Source organism: Oenanthe melanoleuca, chromosome 27 (genome assembly GCF_029582105.1).
Source record: "Oenanthe melanoleuca isolate GR-GAL-2019-014 chromosome 27, OMel1.0, whole genome shotgun sequence".
Taxonomy (NCBI): Eukaryota; Metazoa; Chordata; class Aves; order Passeriformes; family Muscicapidae; genus Oenanthe; species Oenanthe melanoleuca.
This window is the reverse complement of record NC_079360.1, coordinates 332479-351349: the sequence shown is the minus strand read 5'-3', so window position 1 is coordinate 351349 and position 18871 is coordinate 332479. Positions and strand designations below refer to the sequence as shown.

The following is an 18871-nucleotide window of genomic DNA, read 5'->3' as shown; positions in this document are numbered from 1 at the left end:
CCCCTTCCACCCCATCCCTGGGGAAGAGAAAAGGGGCTCTGCCCTCCCTTCGTGTTCACTATGCATTTTGTAAAGGGGCTGCAAAGGTTGGCGGGGGAAACATTGCCTTGTCCCAGTTCCTCTGCCAGAGCCCTGGACTGAAATCCCCAAATGCAGAGTACCCACTCACCCCCTCATCCCCGGCAAACTGCAGCTCCAAACCCTTTGCGGACACAAAGGAAGCCCCCAGGCTCCGCAGGAGAGAGCCCACAAGGTCTGCACGATGGGAGTAAGAAGGGTGGAGAGGAGAAATCTCCCTCCAAGGAGAGCCGGGAGGGCGGTCCCTGGGCCGGTGGGAAGTTTCTGCTGCTGAAGATGCTGAGGGAGGGAAGGAGAAAGGAAAAAAAAAACAAATAGAGTTGGAAGGCACCAGGGAGGTGGAGGAAGGAAAAGGGGAGGAGGGAGAGGAGGAGGGAGAGAAGGGGGAGTGGGAGGCTGGTAAGGAGGGATGTAGCCCATCGCCGGGCGCGCTGGAAGGGGGGCAGCCGGAGCACCGGCTCCACGGAGGTTATAAAAGGCAGGAGCGGGACGCAGAAGGAGCCGCAGCCCGGCAGCCCTTGGCTGGAAGCGGGAGGATCGGCTCCCCGACGGCAGAGCAGCCAGGCAGCGGGGACACGGCCAGCCATGCCCCGCGGAGCTGCGAGCGGGGGCCGCTGAGGATGCTGCCCGGCCCATGTCCTGCCCTCCTCCTCCTCCTCCTCCTCAAGGTAAGATGCTTTAAGTCCTCTTCTCCCACAGGGGCCCTTCTGCCCCCTCCCCATCGCCCCTGCGCCCTGCGCCGTCCGCGTTCTCTGCAGTGACTTTTCAATTTCTTTCAATGGAAAAGTAAAAAAGAGAAACTGAAACACAAAGGACCTTCGGGAGAATTCCTCCAGTCGAGGCACTGAGGCTTGGCAAGAGCTCGTGATGCTAAAAAACCATCGGTGGGGAGGGGGGCTGAAGTCAGAGGATCATTTAAAGGGGGGAGAATTGCAGCCAGGTCCTGCTGAGCTCAGCCCACGGCTCCCAGCAACTCCCAGCCTTGCATCTCCCAGTGAAATCAGTGCCACCAGTTTCCCAGGCTGCGGGGAGGGGGTGGCCACTCTGGGGGTATGATGGATGTGAACAATGCAAATGCAGAACCCAGTTGTACCCCCCATTATTAATTTTCTAAGGAAGCCTCTCCTTTCCCCTCCTGCACCTGCAAAGCACAAGACTTTTTCTCTCTAATTTGCTCACTGTGGAACTGTAGCCACTGCTAATTTTGCAGCCCTGCACAATATGCAAATGCTGTGTCAGAAGCAATATTCCTCCACCTTGAGTGCTCATCAAAGAGGGAAACATTCACAGCCCAATAAATCCCAAACCCTGGACAAATGAGGTGAAGGGGTTTCTGAATGAAATCTTGAATTTTATTTGAACAAGCCTATAGTGGCAGTTAAACAAAATGATCAGGCTTTGATAAAACCTCTGTGTCAAGGAGGGGTAAAAGAGCAAATCTGCCTGGCTGGCTACAGAATGGTGTCTCACTGGCCCAGCTGGGACTGCACAGTTAAAACAGCAGGTAAAGTGGAGGGAGAGCCCTCCCCATTGGCACCACTATGGCTCATAACCTGCAGGCTGTGCACCCCACTGTTCACCCCACACACATCAGCTGCACCTCTGAGCCAGGAAAGTTCTCACCTAAGTGATGAGAAGAGCTGATGTGCACCAGGAGACCCCCTTGCCAAGTTGGTGTTGCTTCTTAAATCTCCTCTTCTGAGCAGCTGCTCTCTCCTATCACTGCAACCCACTAAGCCTGATTGATAGGATTTATGGGAACTCTTCTGCTGTCACATTCCCTGGTTCAGGTTTTGTTTGGCTCTGATGTAAGAAATGAAGGTGAGACAGGGCAGAATCTCCTCCCTCAGCCCAGGTCCTCCTTGGCCAGTCGGCAGGGACAGCACAGACCTAGTGCAGGCAGTAAGATCATGTTCTGGTCAGGACAGCCGTGATAACTTCAGTGAGCAAAAAGCAGTCTAAAGAAGCCTGAAGTTGCTTGAGACCCAGATCCCATCCTCTGTCAAAGCTCCTTAGGCTCAGGGGATTCCCTCAACCATCCCCAGGTGTTCCCCAAGGATATTCTCCTTGTGAAGCTGTAGCAACAAGTCCTCAAAAATTGTGCAGATTTTGAGACATAACCACCCCTGTGCTGGAGGTGGGACTGGGTGGGGGGGGAGAGGGGTGTATCACAAAACCAGTCCAGGCAAAGAGAAGCCTCTCCCAGGTGGCTCCAAAAAGAAACAGCCCATCTACAACTCTCCCCCCCTCCCCCCTCTTTGCAGTCAAGCTGTCTATTTTTCCTTATAAATACATGCATTCAAAACTCAGATGCTTTTCCAGAACAGTCCAACCCTCTCCCTGGGGCAGCATGGGCTAAAGGACTATGGAACTCCAGCTTGTGAGTGCATCCCTGCAGCCAGGTGTACCTGCAGCAGCATCCAGCCTGTGAGTGCAGAGACCTGCAGCAGCCCAGCTCCAACACAGAGGTCAGCAGGGACAAACCTCTGCTGCAGATTCTGGCTTGGCAGTTTAGATGTTCCCCATGCAGCTCCACTTTTGGATTGGTTTGCCCACGTTGCTTTACCAGATAGACATCCCTCAGGAGGTCAGACAGACAGACTAGGAGACGGGCAGCCAAGTGCTCCCTGACACCCTGCAAGTCATTTAAACAAACTAAAAAAGTGATTAAAATAAACCAGTCCACCTGCAGCTCTGTCAGGAGCTGATGTCATTTCTGGGGCTGATAAAACTGCAAAAGCATTTTATGAAAAATCAGAGATTGATGCTGAGGATGCCTCCAGCAGCAATAAGCCCAAAAAACAGTCCTGCCCCTTCCATGCTCCAGTCCTTGCATAGGATGCAGAGCTGCAGTTGCAGGACATGCTGACCCTGGGGATCTCTTCCAGTCCTCACTTTCCTTAAAAGCTGGAGTTGATTCAGTGTGTATGAAATCATCCCTGTGGTTTCGCATCTCCAGCAAAGAAGTGAATGGAAAAGGCACAGCCTGTTCCCAGAATAGCTGCTCTGTCACCATAGGATGAATATATAGGAATACAATGAGAATATCCTGCACCACCAGCTCAACCCTGCCCTGAAATCCAGCTCTGCTCACCCAAAATCCTGCATCCTTCTAGGGTTAGCCTAGAAGTTTGCTGTGAGTGACAAGCTCAAGCTGCAATTAGGTCTGCAGTGTTTAGAGAGGCTACATCTATGGCTTTGTCTGTGAGAACGATTTTTGAACCCAAAACACAAATCAACCCCCAAATCATGGGGGTCGCTCACCAAGCAGAGCCCAGGAGCCACTGCCCAACACCTCAGAGCTGTCAATCAGGAGAGGGTGGCTCTTTCTGAAGATGGAATAACATACCCAGGGCCCATCTGTTGTTTTTCTTTTTTTCCCTAACTGTATTCTGAGCTGATAGAAGAGACCCTCCTACTCTGCTTTATCCACAGTCACCCTCCTAGGAGCAGTCATCTCCATTCCAATGGCCAAGGGTAAAGTGGGTTGGCATTTTGCAGATCACAGTCCCTCTTTCACCCTGAAATCTGCACTATTCAGCCTGGAAAGGCAGTGACAGATGCCTTGGTGTGGCCAAGCTTTCCTGAGCTGTGAATGTGAATAAACCAGGGAAAAAAATTATGGGGAGTTTAATTGTGGATGTTCATCCCAGGGCGCAGCCCTAAAAAGGTGATGGGTGAAGGAGGGGGTTTGGAGCAGTCAAGATGTGGTGTTTGGGACAAAACTGGAGGGAAAAATGTCCAATCCAAACTTGAAAATACCTGTAAATGCACAAGAGTCACACACGTACAATCTGCAGGAGAGTTTAATAAAATTGTGTTACAAAAACAGCCCTCCCTCAGGCTGTGTCCATCACTCCAATTTTCCTCAGCAGCCTTTGCCCCAGCAAATCCAGATCCCATAGGAGCTGCATGGACTGTGTCCCCTTCCCCAGCTTGTCTGTGCCTTTCGCTTCCAACACCCAAGTGCCATTAGTCATTTTTTCACCTATCCCCAAAAATCCATGTCTCTCTTGACAGATAAATGAAGTCAGAATTATTTATGGCAAGCAAGGGAGACCAGAGCTTAATCCAGGAAAACATTTAATTGCTCATAAATCAGTTTTTACAGGGCATTCATTTAGCCCTGATTGATATTCTTTTGTTAGGATCTGCATCCAGCAGACTTGGAGAGGGACTCCAAACAGAATAAATACCCTCACCAAAGCTCCTGTCTACACACCACAGGGACTGGCCCTCTAATACAGATAAATTAATAAACCCGCAGATTTTAATGCCAGATGGAGATGTTCTCACTGCCTGCTCTCCCCCTGAGTAACATCAGCCATGGAAAATCCCCCCACGGGTCTTGCTTTGAGCCTTGTTCCATTGCCTGAGCTTTGCCTTGATGCCTCGATGCTGGCAGGGCTTGGGATGGGGCTTTGGAAAAGCAATGAAGGAGCAACAGGGGCTTGGTAGGGCAGCAAAGGGGCTTGGAGGAGCCATGAGATCATGGGTGGCAAAGCAGATTACTGCCAGGTCTAAAACAGAGGTGTAAAGAGGGTCCTTCATGGACCAGTTGCTGCCTGGAGGTTTCATTTATGGATTCAACTGAGGATGAAACTTTGCCAAGCAAAAGCCCTCAAGGTGGAGCAGGTAAGAAGCTCCCCAGCTGCAGAAAACAGTTCCTGGAAGTCAGAAGAGACAAAGGCAAAGAGATTCCCTGTGGTGAAGGCAGTAGACACAGGGGCTTGGAGGCACCTCCAAGCACGTTGGAGGGGCAGCCCTTTCAGTCGCTGTTGCAGGCGACCTCCAGCCTCCAGCTGCAGTCCTGGTAGGACTCCTGCACCACTGATGCTGCTCTGCCTGATGCTGCTCTGCCATCTGAAGTTGGCATCCAGCTCTTTTAACGCTCATTGTATTTAGTACCCAAAGTCTGGCACCTTTTGTAGCAAGCTCAGAGCCAAGAACAGGTTCCATCCCAGCCTAATGCCCCAGGGAACCTCAGCAAAAATCCAGGGCAGCACTGCTCAGCCCTTCCCTGCCCATGTGTTCCAGGAGGTCTTTCTTCTTCTGCACCAAGTGTTGTAGTGGGCAGCAAGCCCAGCCAAGCCAGGGAGCAGAACTGATGGGTCAGAGAGGTCCCTACAGCAAGGACAGCTCCGGAGTGGCTGGTGTTGTCCCCCCTCCCAGGAAGGTCAGGCACTGTCCACTGCTCCCACTGCCCTCCCCACCTCTGTGCAAGGCCCTGTCTCCCGGCTTCAATCCCACTAATCGCTCCACTCTCCAATTACAGCCCCTCAGCACTGCACCTTCTAGACTGCTAATTAGGCTACAAGCCATCTATCTCGTGCTCAGAGCTGTCAGCCCTTGCTGCCATGCAGATACCCTCGTTTTTGAGGCAACATTATAGAGGGGGGGTGGGAGGGGGGACGGACACATGTGTGTCTCCGGGTAGCACAGTGTAGGGGGTGATGTTGCAGTTGGATGTGAATGTATTAATTAGTATCTGTGGATTGCTTCAGAGAGCAAAGCACCACAAGGGGACATTAATTCCTAATTGCTATTAATTGAATTTTTCTACCAGGTCAGTGGCAGGTCACAGAGACTGACGCCACGTGTGTGAGTGTGCTGCTCACCCCCACAGCAGCAGCCAGACTCCCAGTGCTGATGAGCTGACACTGTCCTAGTCCACTGCATCTCCTGGCCCAGGGGACCTGCCACCCTGTCCCCTCACAGACACAAGTACAGCTCCAAAAAAACCAAGTGTTATTTTCAGAGCCCTGGTGGGACCAAGACATGGTTGGCGTGTCCAGATCAGAGAGATCTGCTCCATGTAGAGCCCCACGGCCTGAGTGACCTGAGACAGGTGGTCCTCAGTGCCTCAGTTTCCCCTCTGGGATGCCCTGGCATAGTGGGTGGTGGAACACCAACCACAGCAGATGTTTGGTCAGTGTGGGATGCAGGAGACATGGGAGCAGTGTCAGGTTTTGGTGTCTGAGCTGGGCAGTGAGGACTGGGGGCTGGTTCTGCTACAGAAAGTGTGGGGATGAGAGGAAGGAGCTGGTGCTTCATGAGGTCCAAGAGTAAACCAGAACCATCCCTGCGTATAAAGCAGAGATGTTACAGAGCCTGGAAGGGAGCTGGGTGGATGCTGAGGAACAGCAGGGGAGACAATGGTGGCTCGTGATGAAGAAGACGCTGCTGCCAGTGAGGGCCCTCCTGCAGCCCGTGCAGCTCCTGGCAGAACCACCATCCCTCCCTGTGGGAGCAGCTCCCCGGGCTAACTGGAGCACTGTGCAAAGCGACTGCTTCCAGAGGAGCAGATTGCCTTCCTTCCGGACAGCTGGGGGCTCAGCTGAGGCTCTCCAGGATTCTGGCAGGCTGAGGGAGGTCACAGAGGTGTTGCTGCCTGCAGAGCAGGATCTGCCATAGCTGTGTGAAGGAGGGCAGGAGGGCGGGGGAGCACAGCCCCTCTCTGGCCCGAGCATGACCCACTGCCGTGTCGGGCTCGTGAGGTGAGCTTGGCTCCAGCCTGGCCAGGCTGGGCCCTGCTGGGCGCCATGTGGCATCTTCCAGAGCAGCGATGCTCCGGCACGAGACGCTCCTCCAGGATGGAGCTTTGACCTGTTCTCTCTGTAAAAGCGTGCAGAGGGGGTGCACTAACCCACAAAGAGCAAAACGAAAAAAAGAGATAAGACAGTGACCAGCAAGTGCCAGGTAAGAAGTTTTTTCACTGTGGCAAATCCCCCTGCAGCTGCCACCACCCCTGCTTATTCTCCTCAAAATGCTGACAGGAGTGGAACAAAACCTCTGCCTCTGTTAAGAGCTTTGGCCACACTGCAGTGAAACAAGCTCATTTACAAAGCCTGCAAAGAGCCAGTGACTGCTCTATCCACAGCCCTCTGGCTGTGGCTTTCTCCATGTGCTGCTCAGCACCAAGACCTCTCCCTGTGTCTGGAAAGAGAATGGGCACTGCCAGGCTGGAGCAGGCTGGGATTAGGAGAAACACATCCAATTTACACGTAAAAGCCTGTTCAGGTAGACAAACTATCCCAGCCGTTTTTGGGCAGAGCCCTTGTGTCTCAGCTGCCAATGCCAAGAGCCACCAGGTGCAGTGGGCTCCAGCTGTGGGCATCAACACAGAGGGGAGCAGACTCCCTGTACCTTGATTCCCCCCTGTCTGGAGTTTGGGTGGTCTCAGTTCTGAAAGGAGACTCAGGAGGTGCTGGGCTCCTGCAGGACCAGCATCCAGGAGCTCCGAGCAGCTCCCGCTCCAGGGCAGGGTTGAGCTGCCGGATCCCCTGTGCCATCTGGAGCAGTCACAACAAGGGAGCTATTCTCAGCTCCATTTATACGTCTGCCTGACATCTCTCTTGCTGTCAAAACCAGCTTCCCAAGGCAGTAAACTGTTGTTTGGAAAAAAGCAAGTGGGTGCTGAGCTTGTCTCTGTATCTGAATAAATCCTGCTAATGCCTTGCTAAGGCATAAGGATGTCTGGGTGTGCCAGCAAGAGCAGACAGTGTTTCTATGGCTCAAGGACAAGAAGAGGAATGCTTTCTCCCTGTTCAGAGCAGTTTGGGAGGTAAATTGCACTCAGGAAAGGGGTCAGGAACTAGGAATCAGCCTGGCTGATGGGGAAGACAGAGGCTGTCCCCAAGGAGCTGGGAGCTTGCCTGCAAGCAGGGGAGGTGCAGCCCTTCCTGCCTTCAGGCTCAGGGCTGTTTCCCAAGGGATCTGTATGTGAATTATTTTGGGGCTCATCTCTGTCATTTAAGCAGTAACTTCTCTCCAGCTGATTTGGTCGATGAAGGTGAAAGAAGTGGAGTTGAGCCTCATCCACCATTAGTGCTCGTGGAACAGAGAGGGTGAGCCTGTGTCACCCTTCTCTGAGCTGGAGGAGAGAGTGGACAGCTGCTTGTGTAGAAATCTGTGTTCTGCAAAATATCAGGTCCTGTCCTTCCCTCATCTGCACCCTGGTCAGTTCTGAGACCAACAGCATGATCCCTCTGCCATCCTTGAAATCCCTTCATCCTGACAATTGGCTTTCTCACTTTTAGTTACTTCAAACTCGTGCAAAGGCACAATAATTCAATAATAATTTTTCCAAAATAGCTCCCTGTGCAGAGTTTTAGCAGAGCTGGGTATATCCTGGTCAGTGCTTTCCGACTCAATGGGAATGTACCAACATTTACCATTGTTTGCTGACAATTCTCTGGAAAAAAATACTTTAGCCAGAGCTTGTTGTCTGTGGATTGGATCTCCTTAGGGACATCTTTCCACTGACAGATTACAAGGCTGTGATTTCAGTAAGGGATTGAAAATCCAAGCGTGGTGTCAGGCTCATCATGTTTCCCCTGTCTGCTCTCAGGATTGAAAGATGCTAAACCCAAAAGTGTTGATTAAAATGCTAAATAGAGGCTCCACAATTCAGCAGGGGCTGCAGGAGGGTTTGCTGAGGAGGTTATTCGAGGCAGGAGAGGATCACTGTTGGGAAACAGAGAGCAGTCCCCAGCCTTGGGCTTGGATAAGCACAGTTTCCCTAAGAAACCATCCTGAAAATGGTACATGTCCATTGTGCAGCTTTGGGGGCGGTACTCACCCAGACATGGACACGCACAGGTCTGACCCAATGAGGCATGTGGGGCTGGGGAAGCAGCCCAGTGCACATATAACCCCAGCCCTGTCTGCTCTCTCTCCATGCAGGCGTTTCTTCTCTGGGACAGCCCGGCTGCAGCCTCCATCCAGGAGCAGTACTGCGAGAGCCTGCCGCCTGTCACCAACCACACTGGTGAGTGTCCCCCAGCACTCGAGCCACCCCCGGGATCCAGTGCTTGGGAGAGGGTGCCAGGGCTGTCTCCGGGCTCATCTGCTGCTGCATGGATCCTTTTTGGGGAGGTGGGATGTGCAGACACTGCATCACAGCCCTCTGCTGGTGCTGCTGCAGCCTCCTTGCAGGGTGTCAGTGGAGGCAGGTGGAAGGTGCAGATCTCAGGAGATGAAAATGGAGAAAATGAATGTCTGTTGGGCAGAGAGAGAGATGGACAGAGACATCAGGGCTGGCTGCCTGTTCTATGCTATGCCCAGAGACAGCAGGACTTTGGCTCCAACCCCCTCTACCACCCCCCTGCCCAGGGATGATGACTGCAGGTTTTGACTTTTGTGGAGACCACATCACCAGTGCAGTGTGGCCACCATGGCTCTGGGCTCAGCCAACTTCCATCCCCCAGCTCTCCTACACAGGTGCCACTGAGCACTTTGGGAGGCCACAAGTCATGAAGAGCTTCTGGGGACATAGCTATAGCCACAGCTGGCTCAGCCCTGACAGGTGGGAGCAGCAGGGTCACGGACAGCCCACTCCTACTCAACATTGTACATGGGTTTGATCCAGTCATGTCAGAGCTTGTGCCAAAAGTGGCTTTCACCCTATATTCTGGATGTGACTTGGATGTCACCTCAGCAGTGACAAGTCTGGTTCAGTTGACAGGTTTTGGGGGAGGAGAAGTGTGAGAAGGAGTGGAGCTCACAGGGACGAGGAGAAAAGTCCTCCTCAGCTCTGGGATGCTGCAGTGTTGATTTTCCAAGACTGAAAGAGAATCAGAGTGGGCACCAAAGAACTCTGTGTCAGGGTGATGGATGGCCACAGGACTGGGCACTGAGGGATGGCCATGGGGACCCAGAGCTGAGGAATGGCTGCTCACCACCCATTAACAGCAGCATTAACAACTCCTTTTTCATAAATCCCATCTTGCCACCAGCTGATAGTGTCTGGCCAAACCCAGGCTACCTTGCCCTGCAAGAAACTTCCCAAACCCACAAGGTGGAGGCAGAAAGCAAAGCTGCCTGTGGAGTGGCAATGCCTGGATGTCTGTTCAGACAAGAAACTTGGTCATCACTCGTGTGTTTTGTTCCCTGAAGGTTTCATCCCTCTTCTTACTGAGCGCCTGTCCTTGACCATGTTAAGCTGTGATAAATCCTGACCCAAGGGAGCAGGCAGGCCCCAGAAAACCCTCATGCCCAGCTTGTGGCCTTTTCCACCCACTCCCAAGCTCCAGGGAGAGATCAGAAAGGGGGGAGAATTTCTGCTGTGGTTTGCTGATGGATTGCCCTGGAATTACCACCATCCTCAAGCACTGAGCACTGCTTTCTGCAGGGATTAGGCTTTGCTCATTGGGGATTTATCAGCGTGATTCCAAGCAGGATTTGGTGCACCTCAGTCTCCATCTCCCTGGCAGAGGGGAGAACGTGAGGTTCAGATTTGCAAATTGTCCATTGTCTCCAATTGTATCCAACCTGCAATTCCTGAGCAACTCATTAATTTGGACAGGGCTGGCACATGTGAGAGCCACTTCCAGCTGGAGGAAAGGACTTAGAACAAGAGTTGGAGGTGAAACTAATTGTGTTACATCTGCTTGGGAAGTGGTGTTCAGCACCAGCCCTGGTCCTTGGGGTCCATTTAGACCCTGCCTGATGGAGACAGTGATTCCTTTGGAGGAATTTACTAAACTGGAAACTTAAATTTGAGCTATTTAACATAAAGAGTTGTTAGGATGATGCTAATGAGAATTGCAGCAGGGCTCTGAGACTTAATTTGTTAATGTCTTCACAACCCTGGGGAAATGACACATGCTGATAACACGACTCCAGTGGTCCCCCAGCACACAGCTCAGCAGGGGATCTGCTGGATGCATGGACAGGCACTGCCTCCTGCCTGTGTGCAGCATCCCTCCTCCGAAACACGGCCCAGCATGGGCTCTCCTCCCCTCGCCAGTCCCTTCATCTCTCAGTTTTAAGGAGGATGTGTGGCTGGACAGTGATGTCACCAGGGTGCCAGCAGTCTCCAGGCATGTGCATTGAGCTGGAAAAGTCTCTGCCACAGCAGTGAGGTAGAGGGTGGAGGCACACTGAGGTGATGCTGTCCAGGTTCAGGGTGTGCAGGGTGTGCAAACTCTTATCCCAGGACATGAGCACCTGAGCCTCACAGAGCTCTCTTGTCCTGCCCTCTTATAACCATGGTTTTACCCCTTTTCCTTCAAGTCCCCAGTGCAGGGTGATGTCCCTGGGAATTCAGGCTCATTGGGATGCTCCAGCTTGATAGTTTAGGTAACCATCAAAAATTCTTGTCAGTGAGCCCCTGATTTTAGCTGGGACTGGGACACAGGGGCACAGCTGGATGCTCCATCAGAAAGCTGCCTCCCACAGTAGCAGTGAAAAGGAATATCAGGCTGGATTTGAGGTCAACATGGCACATTCAGGAAGTCAGGTCAGCTGCACCCCCAAACATCTGCCAACCATGAGAGTCTCAGATTAGGCTTGAAAAGGAACACAAATGTCTGGGGTGGATAGGTGCTGTCCCAAGGGCTCCCAGCCCATGGACCGACTTAGATTTCTCTGGCTGATCATTTAAGCTCCTGGGTCTGTGTGCAGCTGCTTCTCTCCCTGTCACCAAGTCCATCAGGGAGGGACAAGGTCATTTCATCCCCCAGGGCAAAGCATTCCCTGCAGCTGGAGGACTGCTTCCCTGGGGAGGGAAGGGCAAATCTGAGAAGATGGGAAAGCCTCTTCTTAATTAATAATGAGGCTTTTCCAAAGCAGCTCAGCAGAAAGCACTTGAGCAGAGCAAGCAGGGAGCACTCTCAAGGGGTTGTTTTGCCATGTAGCTCTCAAGCCTGCATCAGCCCAAGGAGTTGCCACCCAATTGCTCACATCCTCTTCTGGTCCTGGCTGCATGACCTACTCCTTTAAGCTTTTTATCACAAGGAATTCTTTTTCTCAATCCTGTGTGTGTGCTCAGGAGAGAGAGGGGGGCACAGAAAATTCCTTGTCAGAAAAGAAATGTTTCATGCCAATGCCAGTTCACCTAAAGCACAGAAAAATGACTTCAAAGCTAAGCAGAAAAAAAATGTCTGTAGGTTTTTAACTGAAGGTTTTTTCAAGGGGGAAAGGGATGTAGCTTTGCATTAAATAAGGCAAATCTAATTGTTCCAGATACAGCAAAATCCTGTGGCTAAGAAGCAGTGAGCAATGAGAACATATCCTTCACAGGCACTATCAGATAAGTTTGGTAACACCTTTCACAGCAGGTGACAATTTGACCAAGAGCCTTTCCACCCACTCCAGCTCAGCTCCCAAAGCACTGACGCTGCTCCAGCAGCCCGTGTGCCACTGCTGCTTCATTCACTCACTGACTCCCGTGGGATGGGTCTGGAACTTCAATTCATAAAGGTCAGATTAACACCAGCAACTCTTTGCTCTTCAGTCTCATTGGCATCTCTCCCACTGAGGCAGAAATATTAATAAAGAAGCTAAGCAAGGGTTAAAGGTGCAGCAATGAGTCTAGGCAGGGACTTGAGGGAGACACATGGTACTGAGCAGTTTTGGAAAACAAAACTCTCATCTACATGAAAAAATCTAGTGGTTTAAACATATATTGATGTTGATATGACCATTCTCCTCCATCATCTGAGAAACAGGGATGTCAATAGCAACTCACTGATATTCATAGATGTTATTGTAGTGAAGGAGGGAAGGTGGTGAGGTTTTCCAGTACAAAACCATGTCCTGGCACGTCCCAGTGTGAGCAGCAGCTACAGCAGTTAAACTGTACTTTGGACGGGATGCAGTGAAAGTCACTGCCAGAGACTGTTCAGTTGTAGCCAAACTGAAAAGAAGGCTTTGCTGGGAAAACTCAGCTTCACTCACCCACCACCAAATTCCAGCCAACCCCAGGGAATAAACAACTTCCTGCCACTCTTGGTCTGTGGTTCATGTCAGGAGAACAAGATAAGCCCCAAACACAACCCACTACATTAAATATATTGTATACATATATATGATGTAAAGCTGTACATGGATCATCTTAAGTGACAACATTGAGCAGATGCATCAGATTCCAACACCACAAGCTAGGTTTGGTGCGTTTTATTTATTCTTCTCCAAAGCAGCAGCAAAGACCCGAGGGGATAGTCAGTGACAGTGAATAGCAACAAGCCAAAGATTCATTACAAAGACCCATAGCTATCATAATGCTTAATTAGCCTGGATAATTATTTTACACCAAGGATCATGGAACTTAAATGCTTGGGAGGATTGCTGGGAATGTTTTAAGGACTGGAGTCTTACAAAGGTAAATAGAAGCCCCCAGTGCCACTGAAATCAGTGCTGGAGGTAGAGTGTAAGCAAGGATCTACTTTGAGGCAGCCACAGCTGCTTCCAGCCATACTGAGGACCAACCCTTGCTCAGAGGGAAGGCAAACAGCTCCACCACCCCAATTTCTACCCCCACATTAATATAAATTGTCCCCTGGTGCCATTTTCCTCAATGCCTCAAGGTGCTACTCAAGCATTTAACATCTGAGTGACTCAGCAGCTTGACCCAGCCACCCCTCCCTGGCACCTCTCCACCTGGAAGTTAAAGCATCCCCCAAAGGTCCTTATTTTGGGGCAATAAGTACAAAATGGATCTTTCTTTTGCACCACTCTGGTGGAGCTGCCTGGGAGAGACAAAGCGATTTTTGTGCAATTTTGCAGTTGATGCATTAGACATCACAGTGAGTTGTATTTTGATTAGATGTGGAGATGAAGCCCTGATTGCCAAATGCAAATGTTGCAGCAGAGACACAGGGGAGATTCTCAGGGAGCCAGAGGCTCGAGGCAGCAGCAGCAATGCGGTCACAGAGGACATCAGGGCAGAGATAACTATGGTTGAAGAAGAGCTCAGGACAGGTAGTGATACAGGTTAACAACTTTCAGCTGTTAGGCTCTTGAGACACCTTAGATAAATAACCCCATCACTCTCAGCCGTGGGAATGAGCCTTTAGTTCAAATTTCCATCATCTGTCCTGGCCCCTCTGCATTGCAGAAGAGGAGAGAGGCTTCACCCTTCCACACCTCAGAGTTATGTCTGTGCACAGCACCAAACTGGGACATTGTGCTGCTGCACACTTCTGCCCAGTGTAAAGCAAGATGTGTTTACCAGCACATTTATATCACCACAACCTTTGCTTTACTCCTCTTCCAAGCAGCCCAGCAATGGCTTGAAGGCATGATAACACTTGAGACCTCCTGGCAGCAGCTCAAGAGCACTGTGGCCACACATGTGGTACTGCCTGACCAGGATAAACATGCTCCATCCTCTTCAAATTTGCTCAAAATCTTTTGGCAGAGTAGCTGAGAGTGGAGACTTTACCCTGCTGGGAGTCACCTGGTTCTGTGGCTTTAGCTCGGAGCCATCTTGGTGACCCTGCAAGAGATGGGAGCAGGCTGGAGAAGGATGTTTTCTAGAAACAGGTGGGATATTGCTACAGTCATCCTGAGACAGTGATTGTGTTATAGTTATTTCAGGATAAGTCCCTGGACAGACACGTTTTCCTTCAGAAGAAAATAAAAGTTTTATATTGCTTCAGAGCAGCACAACCCAAAGCTAATAGGGTGAGAAGGGATTGGAGCGACTTCCCCTGTGCCACATTCCCTGTCTCAAAGTAGGGCCTGCTCCTTCCTCCTCCAAAAAGCATATTTCTGTGTGGGAATTGGGTGCAGGTGGGAAATTCACTGACCTTTCCTGCTGTAAATCTGCAAAGACCAAACCTGTGCAGCCACACAGGAGCTGAGAAGTCACAGCACTAGTGTGCAGAGCCTGTAGAATAGTCCCCTGCAAACATGGATAGGCCAAGCAGGCAGGGGAGCATTTAGTACACTGAAACATATCATTTCTATGCTAAACAGTGCTCTGTATGCTGGGAGCCAGGAGCCACTCAGGGAGAGCTGGAGCAGAGTTCTGCTGAGTACAGGGGATGTTGCAGCCCTCACGGCACTCTCTGTCTTCACTCTTTTACTTATCACTTCCCTATTAGGAGGGGTTTTTTCTCCTATCTGTATGTTGGAGAGGGCAGAAAGAGCAGCATCTGCTTTCTGCAACATTTCTTCATCAAGCCTTTCTCAGTGTAAAATTCTCTCTGGGAAAAAAAAATTTTCTCTGGGAAAAATACTACAGCCACCCACTAGATGAGAACCTGGTGGGACAGAGCTCCAAATGCTGCTAGTGCCAGCACAGGGGTGAAGCACAGGGGGAGGTCCAGGAGCTGACAGCCTTGCTGAACATCTCATCTGACTGCAGCCCCAGACCCCAGTGTAACCCCACAGCACCACCCCAACCCATGGGAAGAGGAAGACTGAGCTCCTGCTGATGCTGGTACACCTTCCTTGTGGTGGGACTGGTGGGACCCACTGGGTTTGGTGTCTGGTGGGATCCTGTTGTGCTCCAACAGGAGTGCCAAGCAGCATCCCACCAAGTGCTTCGGAGAAATGTGGAGATATTAAATCCAGCCTTGAGCAGACATACCACAAAATGATGCACCTCTGTCTGGCTACATCATTTCCACGAGTCTCTCTTGGGTTTGCTTATTAATGGCATTGCTGGGGGTTTGTTTTACTGGTGAAGAGTATCATCATTGTTGCAGTCTGGCCCTACTTTTAACTGCTCTGGCCCCCTTTTAACTACTCACTCTTCCTGTTTGTCCTCCCTGAGCAATCTGTCACCCAGAACAGACCCTGGAATGCAGGAGGGAAACTGAGGCAAAAGAGTATGCAAAGAAAATTGAGTTTGTGTCCAGCCCTACAGGTCCCCGGGAGAGGTTGTGATAGCTGCAGGAGCTGCCATGGTCATTAGGAGTGTGCAAGCCCCATTTTCTTGTGCTGCATTGTTTCAAGTGAGGCTTTTCCCGTTCCAGCCATTCACACAAATTCTCACCTTGGTGGCTAACAGGGAGAGCACTTGCAATTTAACTTTGTCCTCTGCTCAAGTAATTACTGGTTGTTTTTTCTTTACATGGATGAATGTTATTATAAAATTTTTAACTGTGACCCTCTGTTTCTCTGTCAAATTTGGGTCAAAACAACAAAGGAGATCAATAAATTCAAATGGATGCAGAAAGGCACAGGCACACACATGATAAAAGGCACCTTGTTTCCTATAAAATACAGGCTTAAAACAGTTAACTTAAAGGGAAGGTTGCCACAGCAACCCTACACATTAACAAAGCTAAAAGCAAAGGTCATTGTTAAAATTAATTTCTCCCTACAAGCTATGGGAGGCAGAAGGCAACACTCACCATGCTCTGATGCTTCCCTAGCTCACATGCTTGGAAGCTGTTTTCTCTTGCTAAGATATTTCAAGACACTGAAAGCCCTGAAAATTTTCTCTGAGAACATCACAAAATAACAAGGAGCCAATTTTTCGATATTCGATGAAAACAAATATTCCTCCATAAAAACTTTCATCAGCAGCAGCAGCAGTATTTTGCTTTTTTGCCTTTGGTCACTCTTTAGCCAGCTCCATCCATAGGAATTTTTGGGAAAGGCATTCATATAACAACCAGAAATCCAGAGGGAGAGGAAATGCTGTGTTCTCACGCCCAAGGAGCTGTGAATTGGGGTGTTTTGTCTTAGGAGATGGCAATTTATATCTGTGTGCCAGCAGCACATCTCTGGTACTCAGGAGTGGTTTGGACTGAACTCTGCCCCTTCCAGCCTCTCCTGCCCACCCATTTTCTGCTTGTCTTGGATTGTAGTATATGGATATTGCACCCACTGTGCTTCCAGCCTCACTGTGAGATGGAGCAGGGATATACTTAGCTACAGTATATGTTGTTCTAAATATAGACAAATTATACATAAAAAATCCTGCAATCTGGCCTACCTAATGCCTATGTTAGCACACTTGTGTAGCTGGGAAAAGCATGCAAATCCTTTAAATCTGAAATAGCAGCAGCTTTGGAGTTTTCTACCCGGAAAAGACTGGAAGAGACCAACAGGAATGGCTGGAAAGGAGATTTTGCAGTCAGGAAGTGTGAGATGTTTGGAGAGGCTTAGAACCAGACTGGACCCACCACTGAGGAAGAGCAAGTCTGGCTTTGTGCCTGTTGTGGGGCTACATGCCAAAGTCATGGCTGAAGGAAGGAGCAGGGAACCAGAGCTATGGAACGCCAAATGGACTTGGAAGCCAGGTCTGAAACCAAGTTTGTGCCAGAACTGGGCTTAGCCCAGTAGTTTAGGCAGGACCAGAGCAATAGTCACGACCGTGGTGATTCAACCAGCCCTTGCAAGTCTTGCACAGCCCCCATTTTGTGTCTGCCATGAGGGTTTTCTGGGGGCTGAGCATGTGGAGATCCATCAGCTCGTCCAGCAGCCCCAGCTCTCCAGGCAAATCTTGACCTTTCACCAGCCTGGAAGAGGCCCACGGTGGCCCACAGAGCTCTGCTAACCCGTGCACTTTGTCCTGCAGGTCCCCAGTGCAACGCCTCGGTGGACCTGATCGGCACGTGCTGGCCCCGGAGCGCGGGGGGACAGCTGGTGGCCCGGCCCTGCCCCGAGTATTTCTACGGCGTGCGGTACAACACCACCAGTAAGAGTGCTGGGGACGCTGCTGGGGACTCGAGGGGTCAGACTGAATACACCCCTAGGAACAGAGCTCAGCAGCCATAAAGAAAACAGTGCCCCAGAGCCCAGATTGCAGGGAGGGTCATTTCAGAGAAGAAGCTTAATAAGCAGGTCCTCCTGGGAGAAGAGGGCTGATGTCCCATCTTGGAGACAAAGGCAGAGGAGTGATCCTGCCCTGCCATTGGAGGTGGTACAGGGTTCTGAAGCCCCAAGATGAGCAAAGACCGGGAGACTTTGAACCTTGTCCCCTTCTGGCATGGTGGCTACACTGCCACTGCCAGTGACATGCTGGGAGTAGAGGATGAAGTGATAGCATATGAAAAGTGCCCAAAGTCACTCCTAGCATAAAGTTGAGTTTCTGACCACCCAAGTGCTGTTTTTGATGAATGAAACACCTTGCTTCTCACAAAAACCATAATTTTTTCCATCCTGCACATTCTTGCAGGCATGGGGGATGGCACAGACACACAGCTCCTGCTTTGCCTCCTGTGCCACTGTAGGAGCCTCTCTGCATTAATGGCAACTGGAGCCTGTCTCTGAGCCCTTCCCACCCCATCAGCCTGATGAGGCTCACGGTCTCCCGTTACTGGAAGCCCAGTCTTACCCCAGTGCTGGCATCGCCCCACCACTGATACCAGCCACAGACTCTGGGGCACCTGGGCCATTCCTTCCCAATTAGCCACCACACCTAATGTCCTTGCTAAGGGGCACAAAAGCTCCTAATTCAGGGAGAGAAGTGAAACTGCGTGCTGCCATCTCAGCAGAAATCCTGGGCTGGCACATGATCACCCAAGCAAACAGTGGAGTGAAAAGGAAGAAGAGTCTAACTGGTCCTGCTTCCACTGCATCCCTGTGTGTGGTGAGGAGGTGTTGGAGTCCCCCAGTGCCAAGGGCAGAGCTGGTGCAGACCCAGAGCTCTTGAGAGGGTCTGAAATATTCCAAGGATTGTGGTTCTGCAATTGTGACCAAGGCAGTAGCTGAGCTGCCTTCAGAACTGGCCTGATGTCAGTGCCCTGCATTAGTGACAGTCAGGTAACGTGCCTGTGCCCATCCCATGCTCTGTTAACCCTTGGATGGGCATCCTCTCTTTCAGATAATGGGTACAGGGAATGCCTCGCAAACGGCAGCTGGGCAGCACGTGTCAACTACTCCCAGTGCCAGGAGATCCTCAGTGAAGAGGTAGGATCTTGGGAGCCCTGGATCTTGGCAGGAGGGCGAGAGACACACAATGGAGACTTGAAGGGCAACAGCATCCAGGCCAGGAACAGCCCATGGGAACTGAGGGCTGAGCATGCAGCAGCATCCCAGTGAAAAAGTTGCATGTGGCAACATCATGCCTTCTTGATTTTCATTTTTATTCCCTATCAGAAATAAAGCC

At 50.8% G+C, this 18871-nt stretch overlaps 1 protein-coding gene across 1 annotated transcript in view; it reads left to right on the top strand.

Annotated features, from left to right (window-relative positions):
• The first annotated feature begins 459 nt into the window (after positions 1 to 459).
• CRHR1 (corticotropin releasing hormone receptor 1) overlaps positions 460 to 18871 on the top strand; it is a 28362-nt gene continuing 9950 nt past the window's right edge. Inside the window, exons 1-4 of the mRNA XM_056512097.1 lie at positions 460 to 746; positions 8764 to 8848; positions 17339 to 17458; positions 18587 to 18672. Coding sequence (XP_056368072.1) covers positions 699 to 746; positions 8764 to 8848; positions 17339 to 17458; positions 18587 to 18672 — 339 coding nt within the window. The 5' untranslated portion in view covers positions 460 to 698. The remainder of the gene's footprint in view (positions 747 to 8763; positions 8849 to 17338; positions 17459 to 18586; positions 18673 to 18871) is intronic.